Source organism: Tauraco erythrolophus, chromosome 6, assembly GCF_009769465.1.
Source record: "Tauraco erythrolophus isolate bTauEry1 chromosome 6, bTauEry1.pri, whole genome shotgun sequence".
Lineage (NCBI taxonomy): Eukaryota > Metazoa > Chordata > Aves > Musophagiformes > Musophagidae > Tauraco > Tauraco erythrolophus.
In genome coordinates, this window is record NC_141470.1 from 63919772 (window position 1) to 63937397 (window position 17626).

A 17626-nucleotide genomic window follows, 5' to 3' on the forward strand; every position below is an offset into this window, starting at 1 on the left:
AATTAAAGCAAGGTCTGGGGTGACAAAAGCCTTTAGAAGGATCGCTTCCCAGGGCCCGTGTGGAAAAGAGACAGAGGGAATGCAAGCTTTCAGGGAAGAGGTTTAATAAAACAATGTGAACAATTAGAACTGCTTAGAAATGGGAGGAGGTGAGGGGCTGAGGATAAAGAGATCCAGCAGAGTGAATGGGAAACAGCTCAGCCATTTAGTCTTTGTGCTGTTGAACTTGCAGCTTTTGGGTGTATGTTGCCTGTAAGCAGAAAATCATCAGTCTTTGTGAAATGTTTGAGGCAAGGAGCTTGGCAAGCCCTGTGGGTGGATATGGATATGAATAAGAGAAGTGGCCACAGTTCAGCGAAATGCTAAAAGCAGCTGTCAGGTCTCATGTTTAAAGCCTTAAGTGATCAAGAGGCCAGGTATGGCCTTGTGCTGAGCAGATTTTGAGACTGTCGGCAATCCCCGTCTGTTGCTACCTGAGTTGAGGTACTGGGTGAGATAAGCTACTTTGTGATCTTCTGTTCTCAATGCATAGTTAATCCTCAGGCTGATCTTTATTTATTTATTTTTTTAAAGCCCTCACAGGCTGATGGCAATAGGTAATGGTGAATCTGATGACTAACCTCTGAATAACTGCTGCAGGCGTGAGTTTCCAGGGGTGGAGGCTGCCTGCAGCGTCCAGCTAAAATGGCATCACCAGCTGCAGGAGCAGGACTTGAGCTTCTCCCAGGATCTGTGAAATAGGCTCACTCGCCGGCTTAGCGTGCGTGTCATTAGGGAACCTTCTCAACAGAGTGGCAGACTTGAAAGTCTTGTTGGTGTCCGGGGCTGAGGTCAGCAGGCAGTGTGGACCGAGGCAGTGGGAGTTGTGCCTAGTTTGAAGTGGTTTCCATGGTCTTTGGCTGCTTTCCCCTGAGATCATGGTAATAGCTATTTAGACGCATAGCTCTACCCTAGCCTTTAATTTAGGAGAGCTGCGGTGGTGTATCTGCTTTTGTCTGAGCTAGGGTGGTGGTACTTGCAGCATGTTAAAGGTTTGACCATGTAATTGATACAAATAAATTTGTGATTATCAGCCTGATTTGAAAGCCTCTGGGATCTGTGTATGTTCACAGCAGGTACCAAAGACCAGGGCTTAGGTTTGACACATGCGTGCAAAATAAATACTGCAGCAAAGAGTCAGAGAATTGCTTTATGGTTATTCGTACTAAGTCTGAATTCTCTATTTTGGAGAGGAGTTAAAAAGCAGAGATGTAAGGAATTAATTTTAAAATGTTATAGCTAGATCATCTTTTTTTTTTCCAAGACCTCAGCTGTAAGAAGCCTACTCTGCATCTTCTGAAGATGGACATTATTGTTATTAATAATGAATCAAAAACAGTTTGACTTAAAGCAAGCTGGGTTTCTCATGCTTTTGTTATGACTTGCTGCAGACAGCTTCAAAGCTGCGTGTGCTTCTGTCAGCAAAGAAATTTGCTGTTGCTGAGTGTGTCTCTTTCGTGACAGTTTGAAGCTTTGTGAGGACCTGGGCGAAGTGCAGCTCCCAGTTCTGTCCTGACTACAGGGGATGGATGCCTTCAAGGGGAATCAAACCCCTCTGCGGCGGCAGCTGCGTGCCCATCATGAAGGCTTTTCTGCCCACTTGCTCATAGAAAGCAGCATTAACGCAGGCTTTCTCCTTTCACTTTTGTCAACTGGACTGCATTTTTGGTTTTGCTCATGTGTTGTTCTGTGTGATTCACTTCTCCATAAATACATCTTTTGTATTGACACATCTCATTTTCTTTCATTGCAATGCCTGTCCTTCAGGTGGTCAATAGTTCTGTACTAATTTAACAGGCCACGTTCTTGTCAGACTTATTAAACAAATGGACCTCCTTTGTTCTGCCTAAAACAGAACAGAAACTGCCCCAAAGACTGAAATCCAGGAGCAGAACGTGCATGTCAGTGATCTTCCCTATATTACACCGTCACCGATACGTCAGTATTTAGCAGGCTGAAGGCTTGTGCTGACCTCAATTCAGTTATCTAAAAGGATGATTTTCGGGCTGTCTGTCTGAATTGATGAGCCAAGAAATATGTCTAAATGAATTGGCACCATCTGGGCAGCCTGGCAAGGAGTGGAGAGAGGTGGTAACGAGCTGCCATCAATTGGAGGAAGTCTCATGTCGTTAAAATGACTGAGCAGTTAGTTTTCATTGGTGTTCCTTGCTTCACTGATTATTTGGGCAAGCCCTGAGTCTCTCTGCTCTTGCAAGAGCTTCCATCTTACGGTAAAATATAACAGACAGGCGGTGGCTTCAGGGCGATATGTGTGTCTCAGGACACAGGCACATGCCCTGCTCTGGATGCCGCAGGTCCAGGTTGAGGTCACTACCCAAAATGCATCCCAGCTGGTGAAGAGCAAATTCCCCTGGCACAGCTGCATAGGTGGTGCTCCCTGGCCCACTTCTGTCACAACCATCTGGTTTAGCTGCCTTCCTATCGTCTATCGTGCTTCCCCCCACCCCCACCTTTCATACGATATTGTTATGTTAGAGCTGGAGCAGGGAGTGGTGTCAGGTCGGTTGTGCTGGCAAATTAGAAGGGACAGAAGCTTCTGACATGAGCAGGGCAGCAAATTCATGTAGCTCTTCTGAAGCCAGGGAAATAGGGGACAAGGGGCAATGGCTTGACAGGACAAGAGGCGATGGCTTTAAACTGAAAGAGAGTAGATTAGATAGATAAGGAAGAAATTTTTTTACAATGAGGGTGGTGAAACACTGGACCAGGTTGCCCAGAGGAGTCATGGATGCCCCGTCCCTAGAGTGTTCAAGGCCAGGTTGGATGAGGCTTTGGGCAACCTGGTGTAGTGAAGTATATCCCTGCCCATGGCAGGCAGGTTGGAACTAGATGATCTTTAAGGTCCCTTCCAACCTAACCATTCTGTGATTATGAAATTTTACTCTGGCTCAGGATCTGGCCACTTGCAGCAGTAGCCGAGAATGAGGGTGTTTGTGTCACTTGATAATGTTGTTCAAAATGCAAATTAATATGAAGGCTCAGTGGAAACATTAATTGCTCTTAAAATATGAAGCTGTCTCCAAAGCAAGATACTAACTCATTGGCTTTCCATCTGTGCTTTTAGCAGTCTTTAAAATGAAGTTCCAGTTTATTGTGGAGGCTGGGAGAGGGAAGGAATGAAAAAAAAACCCACAGAAGTGAGCAGATGTTGCACACGCTGCAAGAGAATTGCAGGTGGGGCCACGAGAGCTCCGTGTTGTGGGGCAGGAGAGACCTTCTGCTGCTGTGCAGTGAGTGCAGCAGAGCAGCTCCCACCCTGGTGGCCCCAGGTCTGTGTGCTCTGGCCAACCTGATGCGCTCTCTGTAGGTGCTCCTTGATGTGTCCTGGGGTTTTTGCTTTGTGCTAGCTTTTGTCAGAGTGGGAATTTTGGGAGTTTCCAAGCACCTATTAGGGCTCTTTAAGGTAGAGGGGGAAATTTGAGAAGGCACAGGAGCTGGCTCATTATTCTTTATAAATCGTCTTTTTTTCCTTCAGCTTTCCTTGCAATCTCAAAGTTCCCCATCAACAGAAAAAGTCTGACCAAGGTTGACTAGCTGCCTTTTTCCTATAGTAGAAAAGCTCCTGGGGGATAGAGGCTTCTATGTTCGGTGTGCAGGTGGGGCACGGGTCTTGGGGCTGGCGCAGCTTCTGGGCAGAAGTCTGTCCTGCGGAATGGGTGTGAGCTCTCCTAGCTCACTTCTGCACCTTTGAAAACAAAATTTTCTTGAAACAAGGTGACTAGAATCTTCTAGACTGGTGGGCTTTGGGATCCTGTAAGGGACTGGGATGTCCTGGAGAGACAAGCTGTAATGAGGCCACTCCTAGCAAGGTGCAAGCGCTAACAGCACCCAGGCTTGGGAAGGGTGCTGCTTGTGCAAGAGTCAAGTGTGAGATGGTCTTTGCATTTCATCTGTAGGGTAGTATCCTCAGGATTTGTTCCATGAGCAACTTAAATTAAACCACTGATGAGCTTTCATAATTGATCATATTAATCTGAGACAAGTGTCCAAAATCTCATGTGTTTCTTCAGGGTTGAGCCTATCACAATGCCCGTTGACCTTTAGGCATGAGTTACCCCAGACATAGAGGGCTATCGTTAATGGATTTGTCCATCACCCCAAAGTGTTGTTCTCCTTCTCCCAGCCCTGACTGCGTCTTGGCCATCAGCCGAGATCAATAGCACAATTCAGAGGCTGATAATCCATTGCAGTGTGTGCCCAAAAGAAGTACCTGATTTGTTAGAGCAGATCCTTCGTGGTTGGTGTGGGGGTCTAGTGGGCAAGTCATGGCCTGAAGAGAGGGTGTGGGTTTCTGCTAGGCTGTGTGACAGAAGGTCACACAGGTTTGGCAGAGACCAAACCCTACATTTGGGTGCCTCTGTTCATTGACAAGCTTGTGAATAGTTTTTTTTCTGTGTGTTTTTTTTTTCTTCCCCTCTCCTCTGAGTGGTTTACCCATCTTCAGTTATGAAACATACTGCTTGGCAATTCCAATTTATTCATGGTGAGAAATGCTTCCTCCTTTGAACTTTCAAAGGCCGCCTACATAATGGGAACGCGGTTTGTCTTTCACGCACTCTCGGCAGAAAGGAGAGAAATATTTCAGCCTCTTTTGATCCTCACTGTGGAGGGAGGTAGCGTGGTTAATTCTGAAACACGAAGATGATCTCTTCAAAAGGGCCTGTGGGCTGCATCTTTACAGACAAATTTTTGCCTGTGGACTGTCAATGTATGAGCTTATGTATCTCTGGAACTATTCTAGAAAAAAAATCTGAAGTAGTGGCCATTGGGTCTGTGTAGCTTTAGAAACAGCAGCATAAAATTTGGCTTCTTTTTGACTTGATTTCCCTTCCTCTCCTGACTTCTTTTATGCTAATGACTATTTTCTGTCATGTCTGTGTTAGAGCAGGGAATGCAGAATTGCAGGGCTGTTTGAGGGCTGCTTTACGTGGAGCGAGTGTGTTTTTAAAACCACAAGCCGAGCAGCAGCGGGCAGTAGAAGCCTGGCTATGGCTCTGTAGCTGGAGCCAGGGTTTAAGACGTGGCCAGTAGAGCGTGTGCTGATGGCTGTTACGGGTAGAGGCAGAAGCAACTAACAAAGCTGGAGCTTAACCTCAGCTCCTGACCTATCTTTGTGTTTCTGTCACCTCTAGATGAAAGAACAAAAGCGGCTTTATTTGCTTCTCTTAAACTATTATAAAAACATAACAACTATACCGCAGGTAAATTGAGGTGTATTCTTTTTACTTGTTGCATAAACAGCAGCAGCCAAGGCACTGCCAAAACACAGTCTTGTTTTGTGGGAGACAAAATGAGAAGCAGTGTGGATTGGCTCCTTTGGGTGCCAGTTGTTGCAGCAAAGCCCTGATCTTCCAGTGAGTGCTTACTGAGCAGAGAAAATTAGAGAAGCCTGGCCCTTCTAGGGGAAGCTTCTTCAGGAGAAAAACCTCTGTCCTGCAATGAACTCTGGAGTCCACTTGGTTTACTTTGAGCTTTAGCAAGCAAGAGTTTACTTCTTTATTTATGTGTAAGGAGGTGGTTTTACCATTTTCCCTAAATTTGTAATGCTTCAAGAATTTCCTGTTGTGGGATGTGTGTCACTTGGAGTGGGAGTGGTGAGTAGTTGAAAAAAATGCCTGGCCTCACAACATCCAAAGACATGGTGGGTGCAAGAGAAGGGAAAGCTAAAGTCTTCCCAATTAAGATCAGGACAAAAGTCTGATTTTTCACCTGAATTGCAGGTGAGTTGCAGACAATTTTGTGGTTATTGTTTGTTGTCCATCCTGCCAAAAGTCTTCCACTTCCTGTGAATAATGATGCCAGAAAGGGAGAAAAGCCAGTATTTGGGAAAGGCAGCTATGAAAGACAGCGAAGAGAGTTGGAGTAAGCTTCTTGCAGCAGAATGTAAAAAAGAAAAAAGAGGGGGAAAAAGGAAAAGTCTGAACATACTAATTATTATGTATAATTGCTGTCGTTATAACTGCCATGTGATAGGTACATGATCTCACCAGACCCTGCTGTTTTTCTCTTTTTGGCATGTGGTCAACTTCTGTGAACCTGGTAAATTGGTATTTTCTGTGTCAAAGTGTTTGCTTATCCTCTTCCTAGAAACCAGTACTTACCGCACCCCTCTTTACGGACAGCCCTCCTGGTGGGGGGAAGATGATGCAAATAACAAGGAGGACAGAAGGCAAGAGGAACATTATGCAGGTAATGGAGGTGATTTGCGGTGGGAGAAGATGGGGGAGACAAAATTTCTGCACACTTTTGATCTTTACTGTGTGAAGCTACCCTGCTTCAAGGCTTTAATTACCACGTTTTTTGGGGGCTTGTATTTGCACCTTCCTATGTGTAGATTGCTGCTGATGAAACTATAATAAAGAAAATGTTTCCTCTAAAATATTTGAACATTAGTAACAGCAGTTGTGGAATAATTCAGTATGGATGAGAAAGGCCTTGCTAAGCTTGTTTGAGACAGCGGTGCTGTGTCTGTGATTGTATGCATACCACCTGAGTAAACCATCCACTCCCAGGAGTTTCCTATCTAAGAGGCACTTGAAGAGCTGATGCATTGACTGGATTTGGTTAGTGTGGAAGCAATCTGTTTCTCACCTCATCATCCTTGGATGTATTTAGTCTTACCACTCCTCTTGTGAATCTGTATGCATGAAAGATGCCTCTTTTTCATTTGTGCAGTAAACCTGATATTTCTGTCAAGCATATGCTCTACTGCTCTACTGCCAAAGAAGTGGTTTATTTCGATGCACGTGCAGCGTTTCTGTTCTCTAGCAGAGAGGGGCTGTGATTAGCAGCCCTCCCAAGAGGCTGAAATAAGAAAGTGACCCTCTAGCCAAGAAGTTTGGGCACTACTGAAAACCTGTGGTTTTATCCTTAGTGATGTTACAGAATTAGGTGTTGATCCAGCAAAACCAGCCAAATATGCTCTGTCAAAACTACAATGGGGGGTGTGTGTGTGTGAGTGCTCAGCTCTCGCTTTGGGGAGCAATGGAAGAAAGGACGAAGTGAATGTAACAAATGTTGGTCAGACTGCAGCAGTGCAGTAAGCACTGATTTCAGTGATGAGGCCACAGTACAAAGCTGTCTAAACCAGAACTTGTATTTCAGCTGATGTTTGTGAATGTAAGGTTTTCTTGCTTTTTTTTTTTTTCCCCCCTTTTGTAGAAAGATCAAAAGAGATAACCCAACATGAAGAGGAACTGAATGGTAATATTTCTTATAGAGATGCCCAAGAACAGTCTGTGTTCGCCTTCCGAGAGAGCCAAGTTACTTTGAGATTCCAACTAAAGAATTTCAGCAGCCATCAAAATCTCCAGAAACACAGGTCCATGAGATCCCAACAAAGGATGTTGATGCTGTAGTAGCCCCCGTTGTACAGAGTCATGCCTCTTTCACCATTGAATTTGATGATGGTACCCCTGGTAAAATAAAGATAAAAGATCATGTGACTAAATTTTCACTCAGACAGAGAAGACCGTATAGTAAGGAACCAGCTCATACAGAAGTGATGTCAGCAGAGAGCAAAGTGGCTGACTGGCTTGTCCAGAATGACCCAAGCTTGATGAGACGGCAGTCTCCAGGAGACGATGTGTACAGTACGAAGAGTGACCTGCCAGTTCATGTGAGGACGCTTAAAGGTGAGTGAATGTCTTGTCAATGTGGACATAGTTCTCTGCGGTCCGTGCAAATGTAGCATAATAAAGGGGGAAACCCTTTCTCCTGTCAAGGAAAACTGGGATTAATTATCCCTGCTCCACATTTGCAAGGTGAAGAATATTTCTTTAATGACTGTTAATGGTTTTGAATCTGGCTAGCAGGCCCTTCGCCTGGGCCTGAAGTCATGTGTGATGCTGGCCTGGGGACATTCTAATCTGGTTCCTCTACATCTGTGACACCAGCTCAGCAGTACCAGTGATTGAAAAAATGATTTTGATTTTTAAATGCCTAAAAATTTCCATGTGGTCAGGCAGCCTGGTAAACACAGGTATTTCAGTGGATTTTCTTCTTTCGGCTTCTCCTCTGTTGTGGTTTAACCCAGCTGGCAACTAAACACCACACAGCTGCTTGGTCACCCTCCCCCCCCCTGGGCAATGGGGAAGAGAATTAAAGAGGAAAAGGGAAGGAGGCTCATGGGTTGAGATAAGAACAATTTAATAACTGAAATAAAATACCATTAAAAGGAATAATGATAATAATAATAATGATAATATATGATAATATATAAAATTATAATAATATACAAACAAGTGATGCACAGTGCAGCTGCTCACCACCTGCTGACCAACGCCCATCTTGTCCCAGCTAGCGATCCCAAAACAGAGAAGTCCTCACACCACAATCCCGGAAGAGTGAGAGCCCCAAAGAGTGGTCCAAAGAGAGACCTTTTTGGCCAACCCTCATCTGTATACTGAGCATGATGTTGCATGATATGGAATATTCTGTTGCTAATTTGTGCCTAAAATCAAATCCTAAACTAGGAGTTGTGGGTCCGTTGCTCTGCCTGTGCTCCCTCCCAGCTTGTTGTGCACCTGCACACTGGCAAAACATGAGAAGCTGAGAAGTCCTTGATTTCCTTAGCAATAAATAAAAACATCAATATATATCACATTCTTCTATACCAAATCCCATACTAAATCCAAACCACAGTGCTATTCTAGCTACTAAGAAGAAAACTGGGACTCTATTCCAGCTGAAACCAGGACATCCTCATGAAGGAATGACTTTTCTTTGTAGCTGTAGTCCAGAGAGGCTAAGTGTGGTCATCCTGATGACTGTAATGACCAGAGCCACTTGGTGGGATGACCAAAGATCCTGACATGGAGACTGGTGATAGAGCTGAGATATACATGGTCACCAATGGAGGAAATTGTTGCGCTTGTAGAACAAAGTTTTCTCTCTTAAACTAAAGTTTCTCTGAAATCCTGCTCTCTTCAAAAACTCCAGGTTTTGTGGACCTGTGTTCTGTTAAGTGTGTCAATATGAGGAATTCTTTGGGGTTTTTCAGAGGTCTGAAGTGTAGTTTGGAGCCCAGTTCTCAGTGCAGCTGGTAGGACTCCCATGATTCTCGTGACTGAACATACTTTGCAAGATTTGGGCTTGCTTGGATGTCTCTCTTGGGCCGTGCACTGAACAACTAGGAGGAGACCACTGCTTCTTGCATCCTCACTGCCTTGTAGGCCTCTGGAAAAGCTATTGCTTGGAGCTGCAGCTTTAACCATGAAGTCACATTGAAAGTTACCAGACCTATTGTGTTTGAGGTCTTTCTTAAATGAGAGCAATACCTTGTTTTCCCTTAAAGGAATACTTGCTTGGTCCTTGTTGGAAAAAAACTCCTTGTGATAGGAAGAGTTTTACCTACTACACCTCCAACTTGCTGTTTTGTATACAGTTTTTTGAGAGCCCCTATGATTAAAATGTCTCACATATCCAGCCCTGGGTTTGGCATGGCATCGAAATTGTACTGTTTTGTTGTCACTGCTTGTTTCTAGTTCTTCCCAATAAGGGACAGTGGTGAGGTGCCCTGCCTGATGATTTAGGGTCTTATTTTCAGTCTACTGAAATTATTTTCAGTAATTTTTCTTATTTTCAGTCTGCTGTGACTGTGTGATAGAGGGCTTTGGGGTTTGGGTTGGGTTTTTTTGTTGCTGGGATATTGGATTTTGTTGACTTGCTGGAGAGCATTGTCAGGGATAGAAATGTGCTTCAGTGGTTTTGCTCTTTCCTCTCAGAGGAAACTAGAGAGTTGGGCAGCTGCTGCGTATTCTAGGATTTTCCTGAACGATGCATAGGAATACTAGACTGACTGCATTTGCCTCTTTACAGTCCATAAGGCATAGAAAGAAGCTGAGGTAATTTAATGCATAATTTGCCTATCAAGAAGTCAACTCTTTGGACGTTTGATTAAAACACACAGTGTGGTGGCCTGAGGAGTTTATCCACCTCTGCTTTGGCAGAGGACAGGGTGTCATTTATCTGCGATAGTTGTGTAACGTGTTCTTCTGGCAGGGCTAATTTTGAAGATGTCTTGGAGGCTGCCACTGGCTGCCTACCAGGTTTGGGTCTTCAGGATCAGAGATTCCCACTGTCAGGGTTCATTAGTAAGTCTGTTGACTTTCAGAGCAATGTGGTGGATATAAAGCCTGGTATCAAGACTAGAGAGTTCAGATCTTAGCAGTTTGAGGGGATGTGCATGGTGTTCTGCTGGGGCATCCATGGGCACAGTAGGTGTTTTTTCCTTGTGTCCTCACCGTTTTGCATTCAGCAGAGTTCTTAGTCAAACCCTTTAATTTAAGAACTTTCCCTTCCAAGGATGAAGCTTATCAGCCTTCAGGGCACAATGCAAAGTTTGCTGGCTTCCTTCATGAGGGTGTTAGGAAACTCTTCAGAGGAGTGACTCCTGGGTTGAATGGATCTTGTATTAAATTCTCATCTTTCACAGTTAAGGTAATAAATGGTCTTCATCCATGTGTCTGGAGAACTTGCAAAGTAGGTTTGAGCAGTTTTCCTTTCAAACACGTGGTATTTTAGCCAGTATATCTTGCTGCATATTACAGTCTAGAGCGCAGAGACCTCTTTCCCCGTTCTCCCGATGACAGGTTCCTGGTCGTTGACTGAATCGTGTTGTGTGCCTTCACACCCGTTTCCTTCTCCAAAAAAGGTTTGTTTTCTGTTTTACTTTTAACTTTTTGTTTTACTTTAACTTACTTTCTGAGAGTCCTGAACTAAAGTGCTGAGGGGCAGGCATCACTGATACATAGAGAAGGTTGTAAAGATGCTTGTTTCTAACATAAGTGAAAATAATTACAAACTTACTTTAAGCTTAGTGAACTCTAAGTAATGATTTAGCTTTTGCTTGGCTGGTGATAGGATGGTGTAATTAATGGGGGTGTCATGACATGATTCTTCAATCTTCAGGAAAAGTAAAGAATCCTGCAAATTCACTTTTCTGCTAGCCTCTGGTTTATTTCCCCTGTGTAGAGGAGGGTAATGAGCGCCTAGAGGTGCATGCACTTGTAACGCACTGATCTGGTCTTTTATTGTGGGGATTGGTTTCATGGGATGCAGGCTGCAGGGTTTATTTACTGATCCTGCAGAGATATTTCTGCTCTGTAACAGAGAGAACCTGATGAGGTATCTTGACTGCAGTAATTGGGCAGAACGGCAAAATAATGTCATCGTTTTTATTTAAATGGAAAGAAAAAGAAAGAAAACAGTAGGTGTCTAAAAGAATCAACTTTATAAAATCAGAAACCCTTGGGGTTGAAATAATTTCTGGAATTGTTTTTTAATAACTTGGTAGCCAACTAGTTGTGAAAAGTGGGGGTCAGGAGATAGCTGCCGCCTTTTATTTCCTCTGATGGGATGCAATCCCTGTACCACAGCAGATGTCTTTGGAGTTGTTTAATCCTATAGGATTTTTTTCTTTTAACTGAAGGGATAAATTTCAACTGGGAGGTAATGACAGGGACACAACAACTGAGAATATGAAAATCAAATCTCCATATCTTGTTTCCAGGCAATAGGCACGAGGACGGGACGCAGAGTGACTCTGAAGACCCCGTGGCGCCCAAGGCAGAGAAAGAGACGACGACGGGCAGTGAACGTGCGACGGAGCAAGCCAGGCTGCAGCGCCAGATGAGGCGTGATCCCCATGAGATGCTGCACAACAAGCAGGCCTTTGTCATCGAGTTCTTCGAGGACACGCCACGGAAGAAGCGGTCACAGTCCTTCACGCACAGTGCTCACTCCTCCCAGAGCGACACCGATCCAGGGCTGAAGACCAAGGTTGAAAAGCGCAAGAATGCGTTGCCTGCAGAGAAGCCAGGAAACGCGGTGCCACCGTCCCACGTTGGGGCCCAGGCGGGCAAACCCAACAACAGCTCCTCTGGGACCCAGAGAAGTAGCTCCTTCAAGAGGGAGAAGACAGAGGATCGGATCAACACTTCATCCTCTTCCGCTTCCAGAGCGTCAGGCAAAACTTACGGGAGCGTTGGGAGGAAGTCTAAAATGGCTCATTTTATGGCCGAGTACTTGCGAGAGACTGCTCAGTCTGGGAAACCGAATGCTGAGAAACCGGTGCCTCTGCCCATGCCGGTAGCTCCACGCGTGTTATATCGTCAGAACCAGAGTCTGTCTCTGCTCCACCACTGGAGGTAAAGTCTGCCCAGGGCAGGAGGAACGATGAGGAAGACAGTGTCAGTGACGGGCACATACACCATTGAGACGGAGGCGCAGGATAAAGAGGTGGAGGAAGCGCGAAAAATGATAGATCAGGTAAAGGTGCTTTTCTGCGCTTGGCTGGTGCGCCAAGGGCGGATGGCGCGGGCTTCTGCGCCTTGCACTGGAGGGCCCAGCTGCGTTAGCTGTTGCCAAGGAGGACTGCTTGCTTTCGAATTGGGTGTAGGAGTGGGAAATCATCCTGGGTTACCTGTCTTGAAAAAATGAGAGGCTGGTCTTCAAAAAAACCCAACAAAATTACAAACAAACAAAAACCCTACAAAGTGCAGTAATGCAGGGTAACCCCACAGCGGAGAGTTGCCTTTCTTCCAAACAGGGTTTGGATGCAAAAGTGCAAGAGTGGGCTTGCCATCTGTTCAGAGGAGAGGCAACAGCAGAATAAATGGGGCCAATCCTGCTGAGAGCCGTGGCTGGGAGCAGCTTTGCTTTCTAAGACTGCTCCCAAGCCTCTGTCCTGGCATTGCGTTGCTCCTGCCCACTGTTCCGAAGACAGGAGCTGCGCCCTGTTGCTGACAGTGTCCTGCGGCAGGCCAAAGGAAAGGCAGGCCGAGGGCGGTGATCTCCATCTGTCACAAGCCTTGGTCGTGGGTGGTCCTGAATTTGGCTGTGCCTGGTTGGAAAGGGGAGTGCTTGCCGGCAGGGTGAGTGGCAGCTAGTAGATAGCGAAGGGTGTGGTCTAGGGCAGAGGCAATCCTAGATGGATCTGTACTTGTTTGGAGTTTGCAAAGTGAATGATAGCCTAAAAACAAACCCCAGAGATGAGGGAGAAGCTTAAAGAAAACCCACCCAGCTAAGCAACCACAGGGCAAACCAAAGTTTGGCTGATTTTTCAGGTTTAACGTTCATCTGCGGTCTATTATGAAAACAAAACTGGCAAGTTGCTATGAAGATCTAATGAAGCATAGGCAGGAAGATGGTGAGGTTTAAAGGAAGCCTTAATTGAACCTGGCTTTAGAGCTTTTTGTACAGTGTTCTGTGAGCCTGGATCTAGCTTCCCTCATTTGTTTGTTTATTACGCTTGTTCCTTACATCTTGTTTGAAATGTGATCGGAAGCTTTCAGGGCAGGGTGTTCAAGCTGCAGCAAGGCCCTAGTGCTGACATTAGATGTTTAACTGCTCTGAAGGGGAAATACAAGGAAAAATGCCACAAAATACAATTATTTCTGGGAGTAGTCTTGGCAGCTGTGTGACTCGGGCAGGCAAGCTGGCCATCTTCTGCTCCCGACTCTGCTGTAGACTTGGTGCAGTGCAGACCTGCCACTTGGGAATCAGCTAGTAATGGAACCTCAATGTTTCTGTCCAGGAAGAATGATGATAGAAATTCTGGACTTGCTGAGGTTTTGAGGTGACTGCTTTTTGTTCCATACCACCACCACCACATGCACCTTTTTTTTGAAAATAGAAGTGAGAGTGGAGAACTTTAAGGCTATCTCAGCCCAGCCTAGGTACCATCCTTGATGGCATGTTCCTCTGAACTACTTGTAGTCAGGGAAGAGAAACAAGCCCTTTGGAGGCATGGGTCTTAGTCACTCCCTTCGGAAAGCCTGTTTATCTCCAAAGGGAATCTCGCCAGCCAGCTCAAACACTCACCGTTTCTGAGGTGCATCCTTTCCCAGGTCTTCACGCGGCAGTGCAAGGCTGCTTTGCCCAGCCCACTTGCTGCTACTATTAAAGGCCCTGGAGGTGGAGCTTTCCCAGCTTTTTCTAATTCTCCATGAATTAGCTGTTAAATGGCTTTCCTGACTCATCCTAAATTTCTCATGGCTGAAAAGGGACTCCTTTTCTTGGTGAAAGTTACTACTGTTAAAGGCAACACACCGAAATAATGAGGATGAGAGGAAAGGTGGCGTGAGTGGGATTCTATGAATAAGTGTATTTAAAGCTGCTACAGTGGAGTAGAGATGAAAAGAATTAGTTAGTGTGGAAGCGTTGGCAAGTGTTTCTGGCCCTTGGGATCATAGTGTGTGTGACTAACGCTTCCTGGATTTGGATTTTTGGGGTAATGTTTTTCTGTTTTCTTGGGTTTTAATCTTTCCTATGCAAACTGCTTTTCAGGTTTTTGGTGTTCTTGAGTCACCTGAATTTTCCAGAATCTCTTCAGCCTTTAGACCAGTAATTAAAGGTGAAAAAGATGACTCCGGTTCTCATCAGCATCTAATCAGTGAAAATGGCACTAGTCAGAAGTCACCCTTGCTCCAGGCATTTGCCTCAAAAGCTGCAAGTGGGTCTCAGGCTGATGCGCAGGTACAGGCACTCCAGGTCGATTTGCTGTGATGGTGGAGGTGTAGATGGGTTTTCTGACTGGATGGAAATGTGTATAGATTGATTTCCATTTTGAGGAGACTGAGCAATGTGTGTATGAGAGGTGAGATTTTGTAGCTAGGATTTGGTTTACTGACACTGCCTTCCCCACTTTGTTGTAGATGTCTGCAGCATCTCAAGGGAGTCAGAAGTGGGTGTCTAGGTGGGCGAGCCTTGCGGACAGTTACTCTGACTCTGGATCTGTCTCTGGGCAGGGTGATGGAGGTGCAGGTAAGTCTTACCCTGACATTACTGTTTGAAGGTGGCTGAATCTAAGTCAGGATGATATAAAAAGCAAAATTAAGGGCTTCTGCGCATCTAGCTGTGGCTTATTTTCTTTCTAGCTAATGTATTTGGGGATGGGAAGGACAGAGTGAATAATTCCTGGTGGAATAAAGATGGAGGGAGCCTCTGGTTTGCTTTTCAGAGTCATCCAAGAGATTCTTAATTGTTAACGTTTGACATGACTAAAGGGCACCTGGGAAGGAGAAAGATTGTAAGGGCCTTGGATGTTAACTAGCCCAGAGTAGTGATTCTTTAAACTGCATTATGATGCCAGATGAAAGCCCTTTGCAAGTTGTCTTAGAGTTAATTGCTGACTTGTGCTTTTTTGTGCGTGCCTCTCCTGTGTCTGGCTGTGCTGAAAATTTTAGGCTGTTCTGGGGTTTGCTGTTGGGTGGCAGATTTGAAGCGTGGAGATCAGTGTAGAAAACTGGGTATGGAAGAGAGGTGGAAGGAGATCAGGCTCCCATTGTAGCTGGAAGGCAGCTTACGGATCCCAGGTCCTGCTGGTATGCGAGAAAGGGAGAACAGCACTTTGTTGACTTCTGTAAACATTTTCACCCTTTTTTTGTTGGAAATATTTGTCATTACTGTCATGCCATCAACAGCTATAGATAGACACAGTAAAGATTAGAAGAAACCTTTGTTTTGGAGGTCACTGCCACTGTTTTCACACTGTGTGAGAACCTGACTCCCAGAGTGTTTGAAATATTACCATAGTCAAAAAACCAGTTATCCTGGTATTTAAGGTGGTATCAGATATGAAGTCCTAGCCAGCAGCATGGGGGAAAGTAAGAGCGCTCATTCTCTGAAGCGTGTCCGTACTGGTAAGCTGACCCACACTGGGGTGGTGATCTCTAATTCAGAGCCTCTTAATTGTTCTAGGTCTTTCTCCTGAGACTTTGCGGTGGGATATAATTGTATGAGAACTTGTACTGTGAAAACCACCATCTATTTAGTCAATTCGCTATGTTGTGTAGATGTCACTTAAACACTGCATCACTGCATGTGGTTGTCTGATGGCTTTTCATCTCATTCCTGTGGCCTGATTTGTGGTAGATAGATGCCAGGCTGTTAGCCTCTCAAGTATATGCTTGTATTGAGAGGTATAGTATAGGAGAGGAATATGAAATCCTGCCTTGAGAGAGGGAAGGTGTTGAGCACTCTGATCCAGCAAAGGTATTAAGTGTAGTGTCTGTACTGATAACCTGAGGGATTGAGCACCAGCCAGGCCCTACTGATGTTCATATTACATAAAAGCTTAGTTCTAAGCATGTGTCTTGTGAGTGCTTTTGTGGACTTGCACTTTGCAGGATCAAACTCTTCCTAAATAAGTAAGTGGTATAGTTGTACAACAGTTGATTCTTGTCCACTTGACTCTCTTCAGAAAGCAGCGTAGCCCCCAAACCCGGGGAACCAGAAATGTTGTGCCCTTGAGAACAAGGCGTCTTCTTCCCCAGCTGCCACCAAGCGATAAGTCGGACAGCCCCACACCCACGGTCCTGGTTTGCCAGGAGTCCTTTTCTGAGGTTACCAAGAGAACTATCGTGAGGGACCACTGTGTGGAAACCTATGGTGATCCCAGCAGCCGCCTCTTCATTCAAGAAGACTTGGGAGTCCTTTTCTGAGGTTACCAAGAGAACTATCGTGAGGGACCACTGTGTGGAAACCATGGTGATCCCAGCAGCCGCCTCTTCATTCAAGAAGACTTGATCCATAGCCTCAGCGATGCCAGCAGATCTGACGATGGCTTCAGCATGGAAAAGGCAAGAAATATAAAGAGAACAATAAAATGCTAGAGCAGATGGGAAGACGCAAGATTAGAGAACCGACAGCCAGGAGCTCCCGGGTCTCAAACGTGAGAGCTGTAAGTGAGCCAGTTTCTACTTCGTTCTACATTGGTGATGACAGCAACGATGTAGTGATTCCCTCTAAGCTCTCTCTGACCATGTCCCATGCTCGAGCAGACAAAGACGGTAAGGATCAGGAGTTTTCCTTCAAGTCTGCCGGCACACCGGTTCTTGGAAAGCCACCAGTCAAAGACGTTAGTGCTTACATAATGCAGCTGGAAAAGTGGTTATTTCCCTTCATCAGAGTCTGCCTCAAGATCAAGAAAACATGGCAGGAAAAGAAACATCATCTTTTGTTAGACAGGAAAGTTTTACCAAAGATAAATCAAGCAGTGGTGTTCCTCAAAATAAACTCCCGCATATTTCAAGTCACCCTCTGCTTAAAGATTTAGAGGCTGTTCGGTCAACTCGTATGGACTTTGGTCAGGAGACTCATCTTCTCCTTAAGGACACTGAAACCGCCTTGGCAGCACTGGAAGCCAAATTACTTGGTCAAAGTCAACAGCTGGAGCCCTCAGAAACTGCTGGTCAGCTGGAGGACTCCTTGTCAGGGGACTCGGATGTGGACACTGCCAGCACAGTCAGCTTGGTGAGCGGCAAAAACGTCCCGACGGGCGCCCCGAAACGCAAAGCAGTCGTGAGCTTGCAGAAGGAGAAATCTTCCTCCACGCCGTCCATCCAGGACCAGTGCGGGCAGCCTAGCGCTCGGGACAGGCTGACGGAGAAGCGGAAAACGCAAGCACCGGAGACACCAAACCGTGCGGAGGCCGCCAAACGCTTCCAGATGAAGCGGAGCGCTGGGACTCGAGGGTCACTCGACTTCACGGATGACGAGAGAAGTTCGAGCTTGCCCTACCTGCCGGTCCCTGATGCGGTCGTGTCTGACCATGAGCACTCAG

At 45.6% G+C, this 17626-nt stretch overlaps 1 protein-coding gene across 1 annotated transcript in view; it reads left to right on the forward strand.

Annotated features, from left to right (window-relative positions):
- CEP170B (centrosomal protein 170B) overlaps positions 1–17626 on the forward strand; it is a 55513-nt gene that overhangs the window by 22859 nt on the left and 15028 nt on the right. Inside the window, 15 exon segments of the mRNA XM_086613731.1 lie at positions 6148–6249; positions 7222–7308; positions 7311–7694; positions 10611–10714; position 11040; positions 11573–12160; positions 12163–12256; positions 12258–12330; positions 14350–14538; positions 14718–14826; positions 16265–16294; positions 16297–16506; positions 16585–16635; positions 16638–16931; positions 16934–17626. Of these exon segments, the coding sequence (XP_086469857.1) occupies positions 6148–6249; positions 7222–7308; positions 7311–7694; positions 10611–10714; position 11040; positions 11573–12160; positions 12163–12256; positions 12258–12330; positions 14350–14538; positions 14718–14826; positions 16265–16294; positions 16297–16506; positions 16585–16635; positions 16638–16931; positions 16934–17626 (3009 nt within the window).